We start from the raw sequence: 25,876 nt of genomic DNA, 5'->3' as shown, positions 1-25,876 counted from the left end.
CTGATCCCAGCGAGGTACAGAACCTGGCGGTCATTTAATTACGTGTTAATAACCGGCGAAGAAACAAGCCGCAGGAAGGGCAGGAGCTGGTGCGCGGGATCGGGGAGGGATGCCCAGCGAGCTGCTGCCCCGTCCGGCGCCGGCAGCTGTGAACGCCTCACCTCTGTGAGCCGTTCCCTCTTACAAGGCTTTTACTAGGCAATTTGACGCAGTGACCATTTACCTCGAGGGTAATTACAGGAGAAGTATTTAATGGAATTGAAAGCGTGTCCAAACCCCTGCGCTTCTGCTAGTGCAGCAGAATTTAATGTGTCGCCTGCCAGGAGGGAAAGCTCTTCAAAGGTGCTCTTTGAACCCTTGGAAATGCTGAAGTATTGCTGGGTTTTTCCACTCTCATGCCATCTGAGCGCACTCTGCTCTCACAGGGGACTTCTCGCCCCCTCCGGCGGTGGGAGACCCAGCCTGGGCATCCCCGCGGGCAGCAGCCCCAGCCACGGCCGCTCGGGCAGCAGCTGTGCATCAACCTGCTTAATGCAACTCCAAATTCCCCATATCCTGGAGAAAAAAAACCAATCTTCTCAAAGCAAGCGAACACCAGGGTTTTTTTATATGTTATTTTAAAGACCATATATTTGCCACCGAGATGAAAGCGCTGAGTTTTGGCCTTTCTGGCCACCTTTTGCAACGGCTCCCGGACAGCTCTGCATCAACAGAATTAATTCCCTGAGAAATCTATTCGAGACTAATGTCTTGCTACTGCAGAAGTGCGCAATGGCAGCAAACAGGAGATATAAGCTCTTAATTAAAAACAAAGAGAACCTCTATCCCCCCAAGGCCTTCATTTCAACAGCTCTGGTTAGGGAGACCATATTTTTCATTTTCCCAATAAAAACAGCTACGAGCCGCAACTCTTTGAAGACCCTCGTCAAGGCCTCTAAGCTGCATAAAATTAAAAAAGGAAAAAACAGCTCCTTTTCATTTTGCAGAGCATGATCTTGAGTTACCGTCAGCAGTAGAAAAACCACAGCTGCTCCGAATACCTGCTACCTCCCAGCCAGGAGGGCTGCAATGAAGCACCTTCCCGCACATGCGGATTGCTTCCTTGCTGCTTTCTCCCCGCTTTGCCTCAGCCTTCCCACAACTCCCAGTTTGAGTGAAAATGCCAGAAGAGGGTAAATCTCCTAAATAAGCCAGGGCTGGGGTCTGGCGGCACATGGCAGGGACCAGGGAGGGCCCGCCTGGCATCGCAGGGTGGGCCAGAGACACGTCCTTGATTGCAGCAGGATTTCTATGTGCACGGTCAGGCTCTACCGCCTCTCCCTCTCGCTCCTCAATCAAAGCATCACATCTAGCCAAAGAGAGACCATCCCGAAGGGGCTCCCAGTAACGAGTGTTGAAAAGAAACTGGCTCCTGGGAGCAGCTGAAGATCTTATAGAAAGGGAAATGATGGAAACGCATATGGAAACGGTGCCGTGGCAATTGTTCCTGGCCCAAATCACCTTTCCAAGTAATTTCCATGGTGAGCACCACAGCCCACACAGAAGCCAACCACCGGTCATGCAGCATCCCCCGGCCTGACGGGCACAGCCGTACCTGCTGCCCGCAACAGCCATACCAGCGAAGGATTCCTCACGGGTGGCTTGGCCACCATCCGCGGCGCCTGGCCTGGCTCCCCGCCTGCACCCCCGCAGGCAAAGTACAGCTGGAAGAGCCACATGAGCCCGAAACGGGGAACAGCCGGGCTGACGGGCTCCAGAGCCTCCCCAGCCTGCAGCAGCTGAGCATCAGGTACTGCGGCTCTGGGGAGCGGAGCAGGCGACGTGAGGTGGCAGCCCCTGGAGAGCATCCGCTCCATGCCCATCAGTCAGGCACACAAGCCCGGCAGCTGGCTGGCTGCCTGCTCCGGGCACTGTCCCCGGCTGCCTGCTCCGGGCACCATCCCGGCTGTCTGCTCCGGGCACCGTCCCGGCTGCCTGCTCCGGCCATCGTCCCCGCCTGCCTGCTCCAGGCACCGTCCCTGGCTGCCAGCTCCGGGCATCGTCCCGGCTGCCTGCTCCAGGCACCGTCCCGGCTGCCTGCTCCGGCCATCGTCCCCAGCTACCTGCTCCGGGCACCGTCCTGGCTGCCTGCTCCGGCCATCGTCCCCAGCTGCCTGCTCCGGGCACCGTCCCAGCTGCCTGCTCTGGGCACTGTCCCCGGCTGCCTGCTCCGGCCATCGTCCCCAGCTGCCTGCTCCGGGCACCGTCCCGGCTGCCTGCTCTGGGCACTGTCCCCGGCTGCCTGCTCCGGCCATCGTCCCCAGCTGCCTGCTCTGGGCACTGTCCCCGGCTGCCTGCTCCGGCCATCGCCCCGGCTGCCTGCTCTGGCCATCGTCCTCGCTGCCTGCTCCAGCCATCACCCCGGCTGCCTGCTCCGGGCACTGTCCCCGGCTGCCTGCTCTGGCCATCGCCCCGGCTGCCTGCTCCAGCCATCGCCCCAGCTGCCTGCTCTGGCCATTGTCCTCACTGCCTGCTCCGGCCATCACCCCGGCTGCCTGCTCCAGGCACCATCCCAGCTGCCTGCTCCGGCCATCGTCCTTGCTGCCTGCTCCAGCCATCGCCCTGGCTGCCTTTGGCCGCGGGGACAAGGGTGCCGGTGGCTGCCTGAGGAAGGGCTCTCTCTGAAGTGGGGTCTTCTTGCAGGGCTCGGCATCCCATCCTCATCCCTGCCACGAGTCTCCTTTCTCTGTTCTTGCACACCATGGGATGCCTCTGCCTCCTCCTGAGCATCACCGAGAGGCTGGGGAAAACCAGCTGGACTCAAGAGGCACTACAGCTTCCCCAGCCATCAGAAAACCCATCTGATCCCCGAAAGCCTCATCTACCTGATAAAACCGCTTTCGGACAGAAAAATTCAATCATCAGGAGCGTTGTGGGGCCGTTCTGCTGCAATCACAGCCACAAATGGCCTTTCCCAGGGGGGATCACTCAGACTCTGCCGTAACACGAACCCTACCGCTGTTTAATAGCTCGTAAGAAAAATAATTTACAAAAACCACGAGGGTTAGATACCGGGAAGGAGATACGGCAGGAGTCTTTGTGGCAAAGCTTGGTCCGGTGCAAAGCCGGTTCATCCACTGCCTGACCCGCTGTGCTGGGAAACCGCCTTGGGGCCGCTCCTCTTAACACCCCTCTCGCCTTCAAAGCAGAGTTTGTGCAGACAAAGCCCCTTGGTTTTCCACCTGGTAAATCAGGGCTATCAGCTCTGAAACCCGGCCCAGTGAGCATTAGTCATCCTGAAGTGAAAATGCAGCTCTTCAGCAAAAAAGACAAGGTTCCTGGAAACCTTCTGGTATTTTGGGTTGGACTGATGAAAGGAGAATATCCTGCTGCTGCTGCTGCTGCTGTGAAATATTCTTGCCAAGAACGAAGATCTTAGAGGCTTATGCTAAAGACACTGGGACTTATCTTCTCAGGTGTTACAGCAAATATCACCAAGCAATAAATATCTCTGAGAGCAGCAGAGGCGAGTAACTGGCTCATTTAGACACATGTGGGTGAAGACACACACGCACTCACAACATCTGCTAATCCCGGGGAGAAAGAGAGTCCCTTCTCCCTCGCCAGAGAGAGCTCAGCTTATGGCCACGCTCATTTCTTGCTTCGGCCATCATCCTCCATCCTTGAGGGAAACCACATTCTCGCGCAGCTGATGCACGGCCTCACAAAGGGTCCTTCGGGAACCTCCCAGGAACGGTGGCCGGCGGGTGCTGGCCCAGGAGATGCCATCCAGCCCCCTCGCCTCCTCTCCGGCCCCCGGCTGCAATGGCTCCCCACGCCTTTGCACGGCAGATCAAAGCGGAGGCTCCATCCCAACCGCCCAGGGTCTTCTTTTAAACACAATTTATCTTTAATTAATTCCTTTGAAGCCTTTTGCATCTGCTATCTCCTTGCATCCAGCGCCCCCTCTCCTGCACCCTCTTCTTGAAGGCAGGGTCATCTCCCAGTGGGGAAGCAAATGTCTCTTTATTATTATTTATTCCCGATGTGCTCCTGGCCAGCGGTGGGGAGGGAGCAGAGGGTGGGCTGGGACATGCTATGAGCTCGGCTCATACTGCTGCTGCCACGACAGGTGCCCACGCCAGCACCCACAAAGCCCCGCACCTCCACCCAGGAGCACCCCCGGCCAGCAAACCTGGCCCCCAGCTCCGCCCTGGGGACGGGGGCGCCCCTCAGCACCGGCTCCTTCACGAGCACACTACCTGCAGAGCACGATGCCAAACTCTTTGCGTACCGGCCATTAAATCACCATTAAGAGCAGCAGACGGCACATAAAGTCTTCTGCCTTATAAAGCACTTAAAGGTTTAATTAAAGATGGCTTTATTCTAATAATACCGAAAGGAGAGCCTGAGACAACCCAGTGAGCGCAATTCATGACAGGCCCTGATTCATTCTTCCCTTTTCTTGTTTTTTGGCTGGGCCTGTAGCACAGGAGGATGCTCCGCCTTGGCGGAGGAGCCCAGCCCGCTCCGAGAGCAGCCCCACAGCCTCCCCGGGAAAAGCTCCTTACAGCCCTCGCCTCTTGCAGCACGCTGGAACTTTAATTATTTCTCTCTTTCCATGCTCCACCGTAAAATGATTACGACAGCCCCCGAAAAAGGAAGCACGGTTTTGAAAAGCGTAAGCATAAACTACGCCTGGGTGAACATATTGCGTCCCCATCTGACTGCCATCAGCACTCTGCCAGGCGCCGAGCCGGCAGAGGTGGCACCGGGACAAACACACCTGAGCTGTGGGTTACCCAAAACAACCCCCCCGCACGGCGGCACCCACCGCACCGGAGCCGCGCGGACCAGCCTCTCCTTTCTTTCCGGACAGGACGAGTAACCACTCATCTGCCTTTTCTCCTACCTACAAGCAGAGTATTCCTGATGCCAGGGGAATTTTTTTAAGCTTGTTTTTGCAGCTAGTGAGTCACAGAGACATTGTTTCTCGCTTTTTTTCTCTCACTTCTTCAGCAAGAAGGAGCAGGGTGAGAAGATCTAATGGAGCAGGATAGCTTTAACAGCTCATCTAAGTGAGCGCTGCTGCCTTTGCTGAAGCGCCCCCACCCCGCGCCCCCTCAAGGACCCCCACGGTCCCCCAGCATCACCAGGCACCCAGTAGCAAGTCCCTTTCCAGCAACGTGCAGAGGGCAGCAAGGGGATGGCGCAGGAGGGACACGGGGGGATGCAGCACCTTCATCAGCACCCGATCTGACAGGAGCATGGGTCTGCTCAGCTGTGGGAGCCCTGGGGTGGCCCAGCCCCCTTGGGTGCTGCAAGCAGGACCACCCCGACCCCCGGGGCTGCTGCCAGAGAAAGCTGAGGGACCACAAGTTGTGAGAGCAGCATCCCACCCCACCCACCCACCCAGGGCTCCTACCGCGACGCGCAGCGCCTTACAGGACGGCAGGACAGATTTTCAATGCTCACTGAGGCAAATAAAAAGTGCAGACGAGTTACCTAATCCTAATTTGTAGCCATATGTTTTTCCCAGCAGAGAACAAACACTTCCAGCCGCTAAAGCTTATATAACAGAGAGGAGCTGGGCTTGAAAAATGCACGGCCTTGCACAGGCACGCTGCCAGCGATAGCACGGCCGGTGCTTTGAGACGGCGTTGGCCGCTGGCTCCCGAAACGCGCGTCCCGAGGTGCCGCAGGGGCTCGGCGCTCCCTGCCGGGGCCTCTCCTGGGCGCTCAGCACCAGCACTGGCAGGAAAAGCAGAGCCAGAGCTCAGGCGCTTTTCAATTTAGGGTGGATGGGCTGAGATCAAAAAGGTCCTTTAGCCCCGGGAAGGAGTTTATATCGCATTCACCACTCGGTGAAAAGAAGTTAATTAGCAAAAACTCCAATGCTGGAAAGGCCCCTAATGAGAGCTAAGAGCCGGCAGATTAAAGCAGCCGCCCCCCGGGAGGCTGCCAGGCTGCCGGGAACGCGGAGACTCGGGGCTGCGGCTCTCCGCCGATCTGCCGGCCGGGGAAGGCGGCAGTGCACCGGCAGGCACGCGGCAGCACCGGCAGCTCGTCCTCGCCTAAACGAGGCAGCCCACCCCGTTAAGCCACAGCACGTGCCCAGGGCCATCCCCGCAGCCGGCAGCCAGCCCACCGGAGCCCGTGCACCCCGACCCGACGATGCCACCGAGGCCGGAGGCACCAGCCAGACCTCAGTCTGGCGACGTAAGGCTGAAGATCTCATCACGCAGCGAGCAGCTCTCGCCAGCAGGCGTTATTGATGTACCCTCGCTAATTTATCCAGCCAATTCCAGTGATTTTTCAAAAGGTGTGTAGGTTGGGAGGTTTTTTGGCCGCTGTAAATACCTCCTTTAAGTCAGGAACAACGTTACGGTTGCCTTGTCTCTTCCTGCCAAGCAGGGCAGGCTAGATAAATTAACTGAGATTAAGATTGGGCCATAAAATTCTTTTTCGATTCGACTAGAAAATCACTGTGGGTTAAAGGCAGTCGATGCACAGTGAATAAATTCTGTAAACTAAACAACAGTATCCCACAGTTTAATACTGGCAATAACAAATATAATTTGAAATAAATGGGAAGCAGCTTTCCCATCCATGTCCACGCAGCAGATAGCGCTGGGGGAACGCATCGCCGTGCCCAAGTGCGGCGCTAAATACGATTACGGGAGATGGGCTGTGGATGGGTACCGCTAATGGGAAAAACACAGCACGCTGCTGGAAAGCGCCTCCGATAAAAGCGATGAATCAGAGCTGCCGTTTGCCTCCCGAGCGCTCTTGTTTAACATCATGCACTTATCTCTGTCCTGGGTGATGCTGTTGCCAGGAAAGCTCATGCCGCAGTGACCCCCCTGCCCCGGGACACCCCAGCCTTCCCAGTTCACCCCTGGCAGACCCTACCTGTGCTGTCTCCCAGCCCACGGGGCGGGCGAGCATCCTTGCCGCTGCTGCTGTGGCCGGCGGCCGGCTCAGCGGTGCTGGTGCGGCCGGGGCTGCTGTGGGGCGCGTCCCCACCAGGTGCGGGAGCCGGCGTGCTGGGGGGTGCGCGAGGCGGCGTGGCGGCGGCGGTGGCGGCAGCGGCGGTGGTGGTGGTGGTCGCGGCGGCGGTGGTGACGGTGGTGGTGGCGAAGGCGCCGGGCAGCGTACTGCTCTCCAGGGAGTCCTCCTCACCCGTGGGGCCCCAGACGATGACCTCGGGCAACGCCGTGGGCCGCCCATCCCGTGGGGCGAACCCGCGGCCACGCAGGTGCCGCCGGCCCCTCCGGGAGCGGGGCCGGCGTGGGGGGCGGCCGGTGGGCAGTGGGGTGGCAGGGGGCGGCCGGCGGGAGCGGGGTCTCTGCGGGGAGGGCACAGGGCCGCAGGTCCAGGGGGGGCCGGGGTGCCGCAGCTCCTCCCCGCTCCCCGCACCCCACAGTGAGCCGCGGGACAGTTTGTGCCGGAGCGCCGGCCGTGGCGAGAGCCTCCCCCCAGCGCTGCTGGATGGGGGCTGGCAGCTGGCGAGGTCCATGGCTAGGTGGAACATGGCTATTAAAATCCAAGCATGGCTTCCGAGCGGGCAACTTGACCTGCGGACAGACAGCAACTGTGTTAGAAATGCCGGGAAGGAACCTAGCGCTCCCTCCTGCATGGCTCCCCAAGCCCAGCCACCCAAAACACCCCCGGCAGCGTGGTGCCACCATCCTGCCCCAGTGCTCCAGCCAGCACCCCCCGAAAGAGCATTGCAGGGCACCCTGCGCCCCCTCCCCACCCTCCCACCGCAAAACCCACCACCGCGAACTCAGCAGATCAAGGACCCCCATCTGAAAATGCACCTTTGCTGCTTTTCAATGGTTCTGTGAACAACTTAAGGATGGGTTTTACCACAAAATGCCCTGAGGAAGCGGCCGGCGTCTGCGTTGCCCAAACTAAGTAATTTTAGATGAATTATCTAAAGCAGATGGCACAAGCGGAGCGCCAGCAGCGAGAGCCTTTGCTCCAGGGTCTCTACGTCGCAGGGGTATTGGGGAGCCCGGCCCCTGCTCCCCAAGCCAAGGTACACGAGCGAGCCCGCGGAGGGCGGCGGTACGATCCCTCAATGAGCTGAAGCAGAAGAGTACCCGCACTCTTGCACCTGCACGTGTAACCCATCTCCTGGGGGGGGGGGGTCGCCCGCGCCGCAGCAGGAGCGTCCCCTCCTGCAGAGCATAGCACCCAGCGCTGAACGCAACCCCGCGGCACCAGGACTTGCCGGGCATTTCCTCAGCGAAGCCCCTGAGCTGGCAGGGAAGGACGAGCGGCCCCTTTCACGGCTCTCTCTTTCACAGAATAGCTGGAAATCGCGCTGAACTGTCAGCAGGCTCATTATTCAAAATTTTGCTTTGATGTAACGTGCCACCATCAGGTCAGGTCATGTCAAAGCCCTCTCCCTTCCTCAGCGGCATCGCACCTTCCCCTAAGACCCTACCCCACGTGAAACGTGGCGTTTTATGGTAAGAAAACGCCTGACATGAATTTTTCTTGTTTTATTGTTTTTTTCCAGGAAAAAAAAATCATTAGGCCAAAGCCCAAAAATCTTTACTCCATTTTATTCAGCTTTTACACAAGAAAGACTTTTGTTGAACTCAGCAGGAGTTAATGAGAGCTTTATGTGGCTAAATAGACTAATCCTCCGCAGCGCTGCGCCCGGTAAAGTCCTTGGTAGCACTACAGAATGTGCATCTGGTTGACAGAAGCATTTGTACACTCCCTCCGTGCGTGAGCAAATGAAGCTAAAGGAGCTGACCTGGATACTCTCAGGCACAGTCTTTTTCTGCTCAGAGGATCTCTCCTTTCTTTTTTTTTTTTCCTAATTGGGTATTTTTTCAAAGCGTAACAGCATTTATTTTGGGGAGGAATAAGGCGACGCAGGGAAAGAGCGCAGAAGGAGAAAGGGAAGAGCCAGAAACAGACAACATAAACCAAAATAGTTCAGGCTGGGGGAGGAAGGATTTCAAGGCTTCAGAAAAACCAAACCACTCAAAACATGATGTTGGTGGGGTTTTTTTTAGCGGCCAGCAGAGTGGTGGCAGTGCCGTGGGGGCAGCACACAGCGCATCCCCCACGTGCCGTGCATCAGCGGTGCCACAGGCAGCACCCGTCTCCGCCGGCGAGGAGTCAGGAGCTCGGGCTTCCAGCAAGAGCATTAAACACAGATTCACCTTGGCAATGCTCATATTCACTCCAGCAGCACGTCAGGCTCCATTGCAGCCTCTGCCTAACTCCCTAATGCCATCTGAAACATCTCTTTGCAAGGAAGGAGAGGTGCCGGGCACCTCCCCAGCGCCGCGCTCGCCCTGGGTACCACCTCTCGCACCACCCGTGCATGCACCCAAACCCCCTCCCTGCCCGCCCGGCTCTCCGCGAGGGAACAGCGCACGAGGCACTTTCACTAACAGCTGCTGAACAAGGCGAGGGAGGTGCCCAGCCCAAACTTGGTGCTTGCTAAATCCCAGCTGCTCTGTGGAAGCTTCTGAAAGACAAAATGCCAGTCCTCAGTACTCAGGATCGGCAACTCGCAGGAAAATCAGATATTTCCCCTCTTCCCGCTCCCTCCTGCTTGCTCACGACATTCTCAAGCTGCAGCAACAGCAGCCCTGAGCTCACGGGGGTTTGCTCCGTGTGGGACCTGCCCGAGCATCGCTGCCTCGCTCCCCTGCAGCACTGGGCTGATACGGAGGAAGACGCAACACGCAACCCCCGGCCCCACGCCAGCCCGCCAGCAACGCTGCGCCCAAGCGTGGCTGGGCGACGCGCACAGGCAGGGGCGTCCCTCGCTCCTCCATCGCTCTCCAGGCCAGAGCCTCTGGTGATGGGGAGGGACGTGGTGGGCGACAGCCACGGCTCAATACGGGGCAGCACCCTGTCCTGCCCCAAGAACACTGTGGGTCACCCTCCCACCTGCGTCCCTTCGAGTGATGCCGGCCAAGGGACTGTCACCCAAGGAGCATCCTCCCGGCCACCCCGCTGGCTGTCACGGCCCCAGGAGGTGGCTTTTGGGACCGGAGCAGCGAGGCCGGTTACCTCGGAGGAATTTTGCACGGCATGCAATCTTTTGAGGGCTTTGCAACAACAGATAAGAGCAAGTGTCCTTCAGAATAAATAGCAGCGTGTAGGAGTTGCCGTTGTCTAGGCAACGCAGCGCGATGTGCTCAGCGGCGGGGATGCGGCAGCGCGTGGTGGGGCCAGCGGAAGCCAGGGACCCTGGGCTCTGCCACAAGGCCACCCTTCCCTCCCCCTGCCACCCCTCCTGCTGCCCCGGCCCCACTTGAGCCCTCTGCCATAGCCGGCGGTGGGAGAGACGCACCCCCAAGGGCAGCGCAGGGAGCGGGGACGCGTCCAGCCCGCAGGTCCTGCCACCTGGCATTTGCCCCAGAAAAACTCAGGCTGTCCCAGAAAAGCCCGCTGCTCCCGACACGCCGCCCCCAGGGAGTCCCCGTGCCTCTGCCCCCCCCTCGCCACAGCGGGCGGGAGAGCGTCCCCTCGCCTCCCGGGAGGCGCGAGCGGAAAGTCACCGCTGCTCGGAGGCTGGGAGGACGTTCGAGCTTCGCTGAGACATCAAATGGCACAAACCCTCCTCCAACTGCACGAGCTGCATCCCGCTGGCAGGAAAGCAGAGGCGAAGGGAACCTTCAGTGCTCTCAGTGCATGGAGTAACTCACCAGCCGCCCTCCGAAAGGGGGGCTCTGGCGCAGGGAGGGGGATAAATCGGTCAGCCATGCCTGCAGCACCCGCCTGCCTCGGTTCGGGGGCACAGACCCAGCCCCGGCTGGGGTTATGTGGTGGGTTGCACCAGTCAGGGCTGCGATTACGTTGTTCGCTGAGCCCTGAAATCAGGATTTTGATTATTTGTGACTCCCCCTCATAAACACACACCTTTTCTTCCATTACAAAGAGAGATGGGGGTGTGTGGCCAATTTTCACGTTATTTCTTTTCCCATCTTGGGAGTGAATGGGAACGTTATTCCAAAATACTTCTCAAACTCAAGGAAAAATTCAACAGAATTCTGAAATTAGGTTAAAACGAGAAATGAGCAGCAGAGATATTCAAGGAGAAGAAATCCCTTCTTCGCCCTCCTCATCCAAAGCCTTTCCTCCCACAAACCACAAATCTGCTCCTGCGGCTTAATGGATGGAGAGGCGGCCATATTCTCACAGCGAGGGGAACAGCTACAAACATTCACCTGCGCCTCGTGAGAAGTACAAGAGCGGGTTTCAAGGAAACTACTCAGATAATTACAGGGATCACACACGTTAAGTGCTCCAGCGTTGCTTTGCTGAGCCCAAGTGAGCCAGTATCTGTTTCAAAGGCAACGGAGTTACAGGTGTTGGAGGGGTTTTGGGAGGAGCCATCGAAGCCTTCCCACCGTACGCAACACACTTCAGAATCCTCCCCAGTACGAAAACCCCTTCTCGCATCCTTTCAGATGCAGCCGTTCGCTTTGAGGAGGAGGAAAGTTGGCACTTAAGAGAGAGATCAGTTTCAAGGAGGCCGGAGGACGTGAGCTTGCCGCGTTCGTCACTGGTCGGGGAGAGGCTGCCAGGGTGCTTTCGTGTGCGGGCTGGCACGGCGATGCTGCCCGGCTCCTCTGCCTCGCCGCCCCCACGGGCAGCAGCTCTTGCCACCAGCCCCGCGCGCCTTCGGCTCCTTCTCCACCAGGAGAGCCAGGACGACTGAATCCCTCCGACCCCAATGAAGCTTCATGTAGAAGCCCCCAAGCATTTTGAGGAGCGGGCACGAGCAAGAGCAAAGCTTTGGTAATTAGCGATCTCTGATTGCCACAGAGCTGAAAATGCAAGATCATCTCTGTCCTGGGATTACCTTACAAACACGTGAAGCAGCAGCCTGGGAAAGGCAGTCCCCAGCCCCCCTCAACCCACATCCCGCCTGTGAATGCAAATCTGCTGCCCCTCGGGCATCATCCGGGCCCATCGCCTGCCCCAGGGCCGCCGCTTTGCAGCCACGGCTCCGGCAACGCCGCTGCAGCTCTGAAGCACGTGCGGAGGCTACGCAGGCACCGAGCGCTGTTTGCATCACCTACGCGATGCTTCAGAATCAATAAGGAGCATCGAGGGTTGCTTAGTGCTTCTGAAAGGATGGAGCTGCGTGCACAGGCAGAGCAGTACAGTATGTAAGCTGGACAGAAATCCGTAGGAAAACCAACGCACAGACAAAAGACGAGAGCAGTCAAGACCAATGGAGTAAAACCCCCCTTCTGCCACCTTTTGCACACAGTTATTTTGCATTTCTATCCGCACAGGCAGCTGGTATGAGCACCCCCAGGGCAGAGGCAGCTGCAGGAGCACAGGGTCCAGCAGCACAATGGGAGCGAGACCCCCACCCAAGCCCAGGTCTGGCGGCGCCCCGGTGCCGGTCCTTGGCTCGGTGCCATGCGCCAGGCTACTCCTCGCACCCACTCTGCCATGCCTCAGCGAGAGCCAGAGCTTCCAGAGAAGCTGCTGCCTCGCTGCAATACCTGGGTCTTTGATCCACACAGCTCTGAAGGCTGCAAAGCCCAGCGCTGCTTTGGGATGCTGACTGGGACGTCGGCCCCGGCCGCCTGCACACATGCGGGAAGGGAAAAGGGGAACATCCAGCATGGCTGACGCACAAGAGAAGGTGCACGAAGCGGGAGGGAAATGCCTCTGCCCCGATCCCAGGGACCCTTGGAGGACGGCGGCACCGCCGGCAAGCCCCGATGCTGCGGGTAGGACACAGGTTAATCCAGCGGCTGCAAAATCAGGCGACAGCTGTGTGCCCAGAAATCCCTGAGCCTGGAAATCTGTCCGAGCAATTAACTGGGATCATGGGCACCGAGCGGCTCTGACAAACTGCAAAACATAAACCGTCAGCAGCTTGCAAGCCGTTCACACGTAACCCGCTTCCCCGAAGCCTCAAAAGGATCACTCGAGTGTGAATCCCAGGGCAGCGCCGGCAAGAGGTGTCTATTTGCGTCCCTTTCATAAGGTACTTGTTTGCTCTCCAACACCGGCCCCTTTCTCCCCTGGCTGCGGAGACACTTCACAGGCAGCATTAAGTGCAGAATAGGCTGATTTTTAATGCAGAATTATACAAATGGAGCCATTCTTCCATTTCACGCCTCCCATTAGGTAATCTATTGGTATTGCACAGGGAATCAAGGTTATGTCCTTGTTGGGATGATTTACAAACTCCAAGCATTTCGTATCTCCAAACACTGAGCGAGACAGAGACAAAAATATTCCAGCGAACACCTGGAGTGCGAGTGGGAGCCGTGGCCGGAGGGACGGGGCGATGTTCGCTCATCCCAGGCAAGACATGGCAGGAAAGAGAGTGCCACGCTCTAGGAAATGTACCCTTGGCAGCGCGGCTGCGTGTCCTGCAAAGGCATTCGGAGCACGACACGTAGTGGGAGCATTTGCGGGGACTCGCTGGCTGGAGAAAGGACGAGGCTGCTGCATTTTGGCGGGTGACTTTCATGCTGGAGCAAGAAGGGAAAGTTGCAGCGGCGGCAGCAGGTACTTGGCCCGCAATGACGCGTCCTCACCGTGGTGGGGACTGCAGACCCGGCACCTGCCGCAGCTGCTCTCCTCTCCAGCCCCGCTTTCCTGCGCGACGATCCCTGCAGTGCAGCGACTGTCCTTTGTTGTGACACTGCCAGCCATCGCCATGGAAATAGAGCATCACCGGTCCTCTCCGGACCCTCGCTGGGGCTGGGAGGAAGGATGCAGCACATTCCTGTGCAAGGGCGGCACAGACAGGTGCCAAAAGGCACATGGTGGGTTACGCCGTGGGATCAGTGGGAGAGCCCGTGGACCACCCCGGCAGGGCGCTCAGCACAGCACCCACTGCATCCCACCCCACTCCCACCGGAGCTCCCGCACCAGAGGCGCGGGACCGCAGGCACCGCCGACCCCGGCACCTCTCTCCTAAGCCATGCTTTGCTCTAGGACAAGTTGCTCCGAACCCAGACCCAACGGGAACTGGGAACTTACTATTTATTCACTGCGCTGTCTGCAGCCATGACTTCTTCCAAGATAATGATAAATTTGAGAAAAAGATGGCTGCCAAGCTCTTTAAAGCCGGGACTGGGAATTAAGGCACAAACGCCGACACACAGTAGCACCTAGGTAAATTAAATGTGCCACATCACTACCTATCTGTATTACAGAACTGAGCTTCAGGATTACCTACTAATAAAAGTGATATTTAAAACAAGTCCTAAGTTCCTCCGCTCCCCCCTTTTCCCCACAAGTAATTAAACCGACACCGCTTCCCGCAGCCGAGAGGATGGGATTCATCACAGAGGGAAATCAGCAGAGGGTGAAATAGGCTGAATCCTCACCATCACGCTTTCGCGGCCAGGCAGACGGCGCCCATTTCCCCGGGAAAACGGGGCGGAAAGGAGTCGGCCGGGGCTGGGGAGCAGCAGCTCCTCCCCGGGACAAAACGCGGAGGCAGAGGCGGCCGGATCCGTCCCTGCCTGCACTTGGGGAGCCGCATCCCATGGAAGAGAGGGGGCAGGAGGGCGGCCGCAGCAGAGGGGAGCCGCTCGTGCATGGTTTTTCTGCCTCTGCCTTGAGCTCGCCCAGCTGCAAATAAACCATTTTAACATTTGAATAGCCGCGAGTGCGGAAGGCATAATTAATACCCAGCGGTACCGCCAATATGCTGATGCGGTAGGCGCAGACCCTGCCAAGGCTGTCGGAGAGCAGATCAGGCGTGGCAGCGCCGCGGCCCCGGCTGCTCTCCTGCGGGTCCCGTCCTTCGCTGGAGGCAGAGAAAGGGCAAATCCCCACGCGTGGCAGCCCAGGGCTCAGGCCGGACCCCACCGGCACCAGACCCCACTGGTGCACCCCACACCCACGCCGTGAGAAGCGGCACGGTCTTGCAGAGCAACGCAGGAAAGAGGAAAAAGGAGAAAACGGAGGAAACAGGCACACGTGGCATCGCCGCAAAGACAAAAGCAGGTTTGCTCCACGGTGGCCACATGCCTGGTCGCTGCCAAAGCCCAGCCAAACGTCAACCCTGGGTTTTAAGTTAATTTCCCATTTGTAAACATTTAAATGGATGCCAACAGGACTAATGGATGCCCAGTGCCCGCAGCTGGCTTGAGGATGAGTGCAAGAGCTCCACTACCGCAGGGAACCAGTGAACATCGTCCAGGGTTGCCAGCCTAGTTTGACTTGCCTTAAGACGGACACAACATCTGCTGTAGAGTGGTTTCCCCGGTCTTGTGGGATTATTTCGGATAGGATTTGAAAAGCACCAGGGGCAGGCAGCCCAGAAAGCGGCGGGTGCCTTCAGACACAGGAACACCTTCAGCAATTTTCTGTGCAAAACCGGAGCTCGGTGATTCACCCGCCGAACTCCGGCAGCGGGAGCTCCGTGCCCGGTCTGGCTCCCTGAGGAAGACCCAGCGGGCTGCGGTTTCACCTGCCAGACGTCGCGAGGCAGGGCCTGGGCAAGCCGCCCCGAGCTGCGGGCAGGGGATGGCGGTCACGGCCGGGCGACACGGTGCCCCGAGCACTTGCCACAGGGGGTGGCTCAGCCGCAGGCTCGGCCCGTGCAGCCCCGGGTACCGCTAGAGCATCCCCCACCCCGGCAGGCACGGCGCGGCCCCCGCCGCCGCTCCGCACGCTGCCAGTGCCCGGCCAACCCAGCCGGCAAACACTGCGCGCATTTAGCGTGGCAGGGCCGGACAGTGGGGCATTTCATCAAACCGTCGGAAATAACACTCGGCTTTTGTCCCGCCGGATAAAGGGGGTTTGTAAGCCCTGGCTTTCCAGCCCAAACCTGCACCTGTCGCCGAGTTATTTCACTCATCCCCCCCGAGTTCTGCACCAGCACCAGGGATCGGGCAGCAGCAAGAGCTTCAGCTCAGACACAACTTGCTGGGAACTTTCTCTAGATTTCCAAATCCACTAAAAATCTTGTCGAAGAGTCACAGCCTCGAGCTCCGTTCTTGGTGATGTTAAAAAAATCCCACAAACCTATGGAAATCAGGGCTTTCCCCTTTTATTTTAGCTTCTATCTAAACCTCCTGGTGTATGCCTGTATATCAGACCTAGCCCTGGCTGGAACCAAAGCACGCCACAAGAGCGGCACATCTCACATTAACTGGGTTGAAGATGGAGCTGGTACCGTGGGGCTGCATCCCCGCTCCATCAGAGTGAAAGCAAGACACCAACACGGCAAGACGGGGAGCAAAAGGTACTTCTGGTCAGCGCTGCAATGAAAACATGCACAGGAGGGGCTGAAAAAGCAAGGGGACCCTTTCAGAAGGGGACAACACCTGAAGACTCTCAGGGAGCCGTCATGCAGACAGTTGAAGGATGCAGGACAGGGAGATGTGGCGAGGCTGGCGCCACACCATCAGCTCCTGGTCTTCACTTGCTAACAGCGAGGCGGGAGGTCCTCGGGTGCACGAGACCATGCTGCCCTCTCCCACCGCCACCACGGGAGCAGAGAACACCTCCCTGTTTTACCAAATATATTTAAAAACCCCGTGCCACTGCAGGGAAGGGACTGTGACACGTGTGTGAGGGCACTGGACTCAGGAGCTTAGAGATCACCCCTAATGCAGCACAGAATGAATAAGGACGGCGGTTTGGTTTAGCAGCACCCCGAGGTGGCCACGGGCTCACAGAGAAGGCTGCGCTTCGCCCACAGCTGCAAATGAAGGAGTTGCTCATTCCCCTGCTCCGCTCATGAATTTTCTTCCTTTGCCGCACGTCTACCCCCCTGTATAATCAATGTGCGGACACAGCCAGGCTTCTGCAGGATGATCAGGCCTCCTTCTCTGACTGAATGACCACGTTGGGGTGTAAGAGCGGGATGCAAAGCCCAAGCGCTGAAGGACGGGATGGCCGGAGAGGGGCTCTCCCCACCAGGAGCTGCGATAATCCTGCCTGATCCCAGGCTGGAGCAGGAGCCCTTACGAAGGGTTCGCCTCCTCTGATGCCCATATCCACAAAGGCACGGTGATTTCAAGAGATAGCAACTATTTCAACCCAGCCCTCCAGCTCTGAAGGGACCTACAGAGAGGAAGATGATGGCACAAGCTACTGCTTTCACCGCCCTTTAACACCGCCGCTTCACAAGAAAATATATCAAGCACTTCTCTTATTTTCTAAATTAACATGCTCAAGTGTGTCATTACAATGGATGCAGGAAACGCTTCGATCTGAAAAATAAGTTAGCTTGGTAGGTATGAAGTAGCAGCTTAATGAGTTTTAAAACAAAATTATTAAAATAGGTCCGTTGCATTGTTGCAACACAATATGGCTTCACAGGAGCCGCGCATCGGAGTCCCCCATTCTGCCCGCCGAGACGTCTGCATCGATGGGAAACACTGCCACTGTGGAAAATACCCAAGGAGAAAATATCTTCCTATGGGGTTTTTAATGACGATCTCCCAAAGAGCTCCACTTTCCCAGGAACGAAGACAAACATTGACCCTGCTGGAAACACCGGACCGGCCGGCCCAGGGCCCAGCCGCCCCCTTCCCACGGTGGGGGCTGGGTGTCTGGGAAACCCGACGGGCTCAGCTCTTAGCTCCGGCACTGTGGTCTTCCAAAAGAGCTGCTCCAAATTCACACCGGAGTAACCGAGATCCAAACCCGGCTTTTTCCTGGGAAGTCCCAGCAGCCCAGGGATGCACAGCCTGCCCTGAAACCTCACCGGCTGTACGCGGGAATGAACACAGGGAAAGCGTAAAGAATTCAAAAGGTCCAGTAACTCTAACAGTAATGGAGAGGATGAGAGAAATAAAGCCTCTAAAAGCAGACAGATAGACAGATGGCTTCTACGGAGCAAGGAATACAATAAAAAAAGAAAAACCCAGAAGCAGCAGAGCACTCTTTGAAGGTGTGAAACATCAATAGGAAAGCCTGGAGAAAGCAAAGGCGTGACAGCTGGGGCGCGAGGGAGGGGAGCAGAGCGCAGGGCACCGCATCGCCCAGCCGAGGCTCTGGCGCAGTGCTGGGGTGCTCCCGGCCGCCGCTGCCCCACTCCCGAGCCAGGCGCCAGGGCTCTGCCCAGCCCCGAAGCGGGGACATCCCACTGCTGGAGAAGGACACGCTTCATGGGGAAAAGAGAACAGCCCAAAACAATGGAGGAAAACCACACCAAAATAGAAAGCGACGGCAGCGAGAACGAAATCCAGGGCAAAGACTCCTGATCCTTTCATGCAGAGGTTTAAATCCCCTTTTAGCACCAAACAATTTCTTTTCCACCAGGAAGAGCTGTTCTCCCTGCCACGGCCACCTCATCACGCGTACGGCATCCAGGCAGCGCGCTGGCTCTCCCGCTCCGGCAGCCATGGGAGCAAAATCCTGCTGGATCAAGGTGAACATGAGTCACTAGAGGCACTCGGAGCGCCTAGAAAACACTGCACTGTTTGTGGGCACACACCCTCCGGAGCCTAATTGCCAGTGAGTCAGATACCGCTGTGCTGTGCATCTCATTAAAAAAAAAAAAAAAAATCCCCTTTGCAGGAGTGATTAAACTTTTCAGAGCGTTATCTCCAAAGGAGAGATGGAGGTCTCTGCCAGGCAGATTGGTGGCGACAGGAGACCTGCATCCCTCCCTGTTTTTTGCAAACCTCTGCAGTTCATTGCATCTCCCACGGTATCTCAGCCTCTTCCACAAGTCCCCCGCGCCGGGGGGACCCCCCTGCACCCTCGTGTCGCGCAGGTCCAGACCTCCGGAGGACAGCAGGGAAGAACGTGGAATCACATCCTTTCCCACCGGGCGCCTGAGCAGAACATCCCCAAGGAACTACCCATAAGAAACATCTCCATTCTTATCCATGAAAATTAGCAAAGTTGGTTTTGACAGAGAATACGTCACTTTGACGGGAACCCAGAATAAGCCCTGAATATTTCACGTCAGAGGATGCTAAAAGGGTAGAGAGCCTCTTACAAAGCCAAGAAACAAGAAGAGGAGTAACTCATACTCATCCTTCCCAGACAAAACTTCGCAAGAAAACCCATGAAAAGCAACTACTTGTAGCAAATGGATTTATTCTTCTCAGGAGCTCTTTCTAAAAGAGCATTGCAGCACCTGAAACGGCAACGCTTTCCCCACGTAACGCCCAGCTGCTGTGGGCTCAGCTGAGCTTCGGCTTCTGCCGCGGAGAGGCAGAGCCCGACCGCGCTCCCAGCGGGAAGCGCGGCCACGTGGCCTCGGCTCCCGGCATTAATCACCCACGTTTCGGTGGGTACTTAAGTGGCTGTCCTAATCCATGTCAATTAACTGACGCTTCATTACTTGAGTCCTGCAGACGGAGGCGGAGATGCTATCGCAAGCACTGGGAGCAGAGCTGGGGTCACGCATGGGACTCCGGCAATTAGAGGAACGCGTCCCCGAGGAAGCCACGCGTGCGGCGGGCTCGGCTCGCCGGGAAGGCAAATCCCGGCGGGGAGGGAACCCGGGCTCCCCCCTGACCTTGCCACGTCTTTAACCTGAACGACACGCAGTCAAGTGGCAACATCAATTAGTGCCGTTTGCTCTTAACAGAGCCTCAAATGTGGTTTGCTGAGCAAGGAGCCCTCAGCCCTCCCACAGCAAGCTGCAAAAGCTTTATGTGGTTACTAAGCCGGCATTGCACAGCCACGTTCCCTGCTTATAGGGCCATAAACCACGGCTGGAGCAAGTATCACAAGGAGGTTCTCCCGAACACCCCGGGATGCTGAAGAAAGTGGGGCACAGCCAAAGCCCCTTATGGATGGGAGCCACCGATCCCTACGAGTTCGTAGCTAAACTCCACAAAACCGCTTTCCTGCACAGACCAGTGCAGTCCCCTGCACGGTGGGCGCTGCTCTGCCGGTGTCCCGAGGCACACGGTCCCAGCCTCGCCACAGGTCCCGGCACCGGCACGTCCCCATCCCACACATCAGGGCACGCGCACTCCAGCAAGCTCCAGTTTTTCCACCTCAAGGATCCAGACTTGTATTTCTTTTGCAGGAAGCACGTCACTGCTCCCAGGCTACGTGTTGCTCATGACGCAGCTTTTACTCAGCCTTTATTTGCAAACCAGCGGAGTTTGCAGCGCTCACACCCCAGCCAGGCAGCGGAAAGCTTCACCGCTCCCACCTCGAGCAGAAGGGACACAGCGCCGCTGGGGATGACGCAACAACACTTCCAGAAAAGCAGAGCTGCTGAGAAAGACCTTCAGAGCAAACTTAAACAAATCGTCGCATGTTAAAGTGTATCTTCTGCCTACACATCATTTCCAAGTCACAATGAGACATTTTGCAGATCAGAGTTGAGGATGAGCACTTCGTGAATGATGAGCTTTTCTTGCTTGTTTGCTTGGTTTTGAAGTCCATTTGATTTCTCCAGGACAGCTGGCAAAGGTGGAGGCTGGGGAAGCCTCTGCTGCTAAATTCTGGTGGGGCGCTCACCGACGTCAGACAGAAAACCAGACCCAGGCTCAAAGGCCTTGCCAGGGATGTACAACCCGCTGCTCTGCCAGGAAGGACCCTGGGCAAGCCCCTGGCGGGTGCTTCGCCCTCCTGCCCTGAGGTACTCAGTGCTCACTGGCCCCATCCCTGCTTATTTCCATGCAACTGCTCATCCATCTCCAGCCAAGCCGGATTTCTTTTCCTTTTATCACTGTTGCTTAGTACCAGAAAGGCTGAATCACTCGGCACTGACAAGACGACACATCCTCCTGCACTTGGGGTTACTGATGCAGGTCTCCATCTTGCCCCGCGAGCATCGCACCCAGCAGCGCCGGGCGAGAGCTTCGCCGCGGCATCGCCCAGCCCTGCCGCCCGCGGCACGAGCGCTTCGCCTCCAGCTTGGGCAACCCGCGCAAGAGGCGCCGGGGAGAGACCCCGCCCCGCCAGAATCGCCCATCAGTCCCTGCTGCGACCCCCGGCACGGCTCCAGGCAAAGGCATCCACGGCCGCGCTGCAAGGCAGCTTTAGCACAGCTTCTGCTCGCAGAGCTGCTGAGGCCAAAGAAAGGAACTGATAAACCCAGAAAACAGTAGCAATTCAGTGGCAGACAAAACCTCATTTCACGAGGAATCCTCGTAAAGCCAAATTAATGTTGAAGGATGAAGGCAGGTAAACCTCCCACGGTTAAGTTCAGGCCACAGAGACTCAGCTTAAATCTCCCAGCAGTTCTGATTTAATCAATGCATTTCAAAGTGAAATTAGATGAAGTACATCTCCATCAGAGGAAATTATGTAAGCTATCAAAGTCTGTAGGTGCAGGTCCTGGTAAGAAGAGCCACAGGAAATATTCATATAAACTCAAATTCCATTTTTAAGGAGGCAGTTCAGGTCCAGAGCTTTATGTTATTCCAGTGAAAAAATTCACTCAGGTGACAACCGTGTACCCAACGCGAAGAAGGGCCAAGTGGCAGCTTCGGGAGCCTCCCCCAGCAAACCCGCAGCGGCTGCCGGGCTTGGCCAGGAGCCCCCTCCCAGCGCTGCCACCCAGCGTGGGGCGGCAGGAAAAGACCCTGTGTTTTAAAGGAGGGAGAAAAAGCACCGACCAGGCCACTCCACCCCCCCCACTGATCCCACCCAACGTGCTTGGGTTCTGGGAGCTACCCTTCTAGAAGAATTTTGGTCTCAAACCCAAACCCCCTTGGGCGTGAGTTGCTGTAACCCTCTTCCCCATCACCGGCCCTTAATGAGAATGATGGATACCGCAGCCTGGAGCGGAGCAGCCCCAGCACGGGAGCACAGCTCCTGCTCCTCCGGCTTGGCATATTGATTCCCGTAATCTTTCCTCCCAGTCCTTCTCCTATTAGCTATATTTAAAGGCTTAAGCATGCATACATTTCCATAATGAACCTCAGACCTGTCGGAAGTCATATGGATTATTCACACCCTACGGAGCTGTCATGCGAAGCCGCTCTCGGCGCTCACCACCGCCCCGTATACATACATATAGACACAAATGTAAAGAAGCCGTGCCAGGAGAGCTGGCGGGTGAGGCTCAGGTGAGGAAAGGTAGGAACAAGGTTATGGGGCCACCTGGAGAGCTGGTCTCTACCTCACTCCGGTCCCGTTCGCAGGCTGAGCTTTGGAGGAAAATGAGCAACTCCTTATTTCCAGCAGACGACTGTTACATAAAGCCAACCCAAGCCGCGGCAGCAGCCGGGCCGGCAGCTCACGCGTCCCACGTCCCTCGGGCAGGCAGGACGGCTGGAGGCATGGGGCAGCCCCCAAGTACCCAGAGCCAGCGGCAGCTCCCATCCGTCACCCTGCCGGAGACGCCACAAAGGCAGGGTGGCGGCGGCGGCTCTGGCGTTATTACAACAATTATTCATGCTCTGGGGAAGAGGCTGCTAAAGACCAGCGCCGCTGCCTTTGCCTCATCTGTGAAATTGCTGCCAGTTAGGAGGTATGAACCGCTGCATAAAAGTGCAGTTTATTCAAGCATTATTGTGGCTGTTAAGTATCATAGCCGGTGACACTAGATGAATTTCTGTGGCAATCAATTCACCTGGGAGCAGCCAGCTCAGCCCCTGCGTGGATGCAGGATGAGTAAGGACTCCTCAGTGGAGGCCATTAACTCCCACTGCTTACTGCTCTCATTACTTTGCAGACTGCAAGGCTTGCATCTTTGACGAGCGGCTGAATCTACATCTGACAGCGTGAACTTGATGAGTGAAATTCATGGAAAATGTTTGCTTTGGCAGTAACTACAAGGCCCATAAAGTTTCCTCAGTGCCGATGCGCAGGGATGTATGCTTTTAATGAGTTGTTTTATACAATCGGGAAGAAATTGCAAACAGTATTTTTACTCATACCACATATCACTCCGGAGCTAAATGCTGTAAAAATCGTGGCATATTGTATAAAATATTGTATTTGTAGCTACGGAAGGGACGTCCTCAGCCACAGCTAGAAGCCAGGCAGACGGCACGCTGCAGAAAGCTGTCGTGCCCTCCCAGGCAGGCGCAGGCACTGACGCAGCTGCATGCACGCACACAGATGTCGGTGCACATTCGGGAGGCAACAAGAGTAGCTGCCGTCCCCCCAAATAACAGCCCTTTGTCCTGCGGCACCCACACCCATGCCCGCCGCGCCGCGAAGGGCGGAGGGGATGTGGAGCATCCCCGGGACCTCGCAGGGGCTTTGCGGGGTAATGCCCTGCACCCAGCCCGGCACCTCGCAGCGCTCGCAACCCGGGGAGCGGCAAGCTCCCCTCCACGAAAGCAAGGGCAGAACGATTCCGAGCGATGTGGATTCGCAGGTCTTGCCTTTCCCAGCTTAAGAGCAAGGCTCGCCTGCAAGGTCACAGCTGCTGCCGCCCCGGGGCGAAAGGAATCCAACTTGAAAGGAGCAGTAAGGTACCATCTCCCCACGGCAGGCAGCAGCTCCAGGCAGAGACCGTGCGGGGTGAAACGGGTGCTGGAAAGATCTACTGCTTCTCGTGGAGCTATTTTTCTAGCAGTCTTCAAGAAAATGAGGGGAAATGACATGGGAAATGTCAGAAATAAAGCCAGAAGCAATTAGAGTTAGAGAGAAATGAGAGCGGCAGGCAAGCTTAGCAATAAAGTTATCTCTTATTAAAAATAAAACACAGAGGGACTGGAAGCTGAAGAGGTGGTACAGAGGACAGCCTGGCGCGGAGGATCCAGGATACACAGCAAAGAAATTTGCAAGGCGAATCGAGGAGAGAAGCGACCGGAAGGCTCCTGTTTTCATGGCTAAACTCTTCACAAAAATAAAAAAGCAGAGGGCGTCCTCCGTTTCCAAGATTACAGTCTTCTGCTGGCTCCAGCCTCAGGAAGCAGCCTTCCAGCTCCACCGGGCTTCTCGTCTGCCACGGAATAAATCCAAACACCAGGCACCCTGAAACACACCGCAGGTGCTTTCCTTAGGAGTAATTCCTAAGGTCACTCACTACATCACCACAGACTCTGCCCTTCCCACCGCGCAGCAGCAGCGCTCCCTTGGCAGACGGACGGACAGACGTCTCCGGCGGCAGGTGCAGGTGTCCGTGTGGCCGGGCCGTCAGGGCGCATCGGCCGGGGGGCATCGGGAGCTCGCGGGCCACGTGCCTCTGGGATACGCTGCATGGCACGGGCAAGCGTGGAACAACGGCCGAGGGCAGCTCCTCGGCGCAGACAGAACCTCAGGCCAAGTTTCACCCTCCAGGACTCCATCCAAAGCTCAGGCAGGGGCACAAAGCCTCCAGCGACTCCGAAGCGTGATGGACAAAGGCCTCTGGCATCGCCCACGGCATTCGGGGGACCTGCCAGCCGCCCCTCCCGCGCCCCCAAAGCGGCGGCCATGTTCTGCCAGAGCGCAGGGTTGCGGGGAGCGGAGCGGGCCGAGGGGCTCCCCCAGGCGCTGCGCGGCGTCGGGCTGGTGGCGGGGCTGTTCCGTCCGCTCGCCCCGCAGCCGTCCGGGGTGCCGAGTCCCGCTCCCCGGGGAGCGGTCGCAGGGCCCAATGCGAGCTGCGGGAGCGGGGCCGCCCGCTCGGGACCCCTCGCCTCGGGACCCCTCCGTGCAGCAGCGAGACCCTCCACGCAGCTGTGGCTGACCCACTCCAGCGCCCCGCAGCGGGGATGCTCGGGGCAGGCGGCGGGACTGACCCCTACCCCACGCAAACCGCCCGCCGGCTCAAAACCAGGACTTTTTAAATACAATATCGGGGTGCGTGGCTGGGGAAGGGTGGGGAGAACAACACGAAACGCACAGCAGCGCAGTTTTCCTTATCATCTTACTTGTTAAACACGCTGCTGCTTTAGCTGGATTCCGGCGAGCTCGGCTCACAACGCCGAAAGCCGGGTCCTCCCGCGGCGCTGGGGCAGAGCGGGGTGGGGGGGGGGGGCGACTCCCGCTCCCCAAACGCGGTACCATGGAAATAACAAGCTTTCGGCTCAGATGACTTCGCAGCGGTAACGAAGAGGTGTTACGTAACACTTTGCCTCCGTCTCCTCCGCTTTGCAATTCCCGATTAATCTCCCGAACACATCCAGCCTCTGCCTGCCGCCCCCCGGCCGCCCCCCGGCCCCTCTGCCCCCCGACAGGCACCCGCCGGGGCGGCGGGGGGGGGGGGTGGGGGCACGGACACGACACCCCTTCCCGGCAGCGCGGAGCAGCCGAAGGGACGCGGATGTCCCCGGGGCTGGGCGGCCGAGCGGGGCCGGGGGAGGCGGGTGGCGGGAGCCCCGCAACCCCTGCGCCCGGAGCGGGGACCGCGCCGCCTCGCCCTCCATCCCGCACCCCGCTTCCCCAACTTCATCGCCGAACTCCGCCAGCCGCTCCCCGGGCGGGCGCAGGTGAGGAGCGCCCCCGGCCCTCGCTCCGCGGGGTTCCGCGGGGTTCCGCGGGGCTCCGCGTCCCGGCCCTACCTGCTTCCCGGGAGCCGTCGCATCCACATCGTCACGTCTCCCGGCCCGCCCGTCCCGGCCCGGCGGGGCTCTCACCGCCTCAGCTCTCCATCCGGGCGCGCCGCCCCGCGCCCGCGGCGGGGCTCAGCGGCGGGGCTCAGCGGGGCGGGCATGCCCGGGGGTCGGCGGGGGCCGGCGGGGGTCGGCGCTCCGGCTGCCCCGGCCCCTCAGCGCCGGCGGGGCAGCTGCGCGTCCGCGGAGGCTGCGCGCCCCATGCGCGGCGGGGGAGGCGCGGGGCGGCCGGGCCCCTGCGGGCGCGGTGCGGTGCGGCTGGGCTCGGCTCGGCGCGGCTGGGCTCGGCTCCGCGCGCCCGCGCCTGTGCGCGCACCCGCGGGGCGGGGGCGGGGGGGGGGCCGCGGCTCGGGGAAGTTGCGCGGGGAGGAGGCGGGGGCGGAGCGCGGCCCCTCCGCTCCGCGGGCGCGGGGGGCGGGGGCGGACCCGCCGCGGGGACCGGGGCCGGGGGGCGGGGGGCGGGCTGGGGCCGTGCGCGGCTCCGTCGGGCGCTGGAGCCCGCCCCG

At 58.5% G+C, this 25,876-nt stretch overlaps 1 protein-coding gene across 1 annotated transcript in view; it reads right to left on the bottom strand.

The window, feature by feature from the left end:
* Window positions 1–25,655, bottom strand: part of AJAP1 (adherens junctions associated protein 1) — a 47,038-nt gene extending 21,383 nt beyond the window's left edge. Inside the window, exons 1-2 of the mRNA XM_075113788.1 lie at window positions 25,320–25,655; window positions 6,892–7,556 (exon numbers count right to left, since the gene is read on the bottom strand). Coding sequence (XP_074969889.1) covers window positions 6,892–7,556; window positions 25,320–25,348 — 694 coding nt within the window. The 5' untranslated portion in view covers window positions 25,349–25,655. The remainder of the gene's footprint in view (window positions 1–6,891; window positions 7,557–25,319) is intronic.
* Between the last annotated feature and the right edge of the window lie 221 nt (window positions 25,656–25,876).

The sequence above is a fragment of the Phalacrocorax aristotelis genome, chromosome 19, assembly GCF_949628215.1.
Source record: "Phalacrocorax aristotelis chromosome 19, bGulAri2.1, whole genome shotgun sequence".
NCBI lineage: Eukaryota > Metazoa > Chordata > Aves > Suliformes > Phalacrocoracidae > Phalacrocorax > Phalacrocorax aristotelis.
Note: the sequence above shows the minus strand (reverse complement) of the source record. Positions and strands in the feature narration are given on the sequence as shown.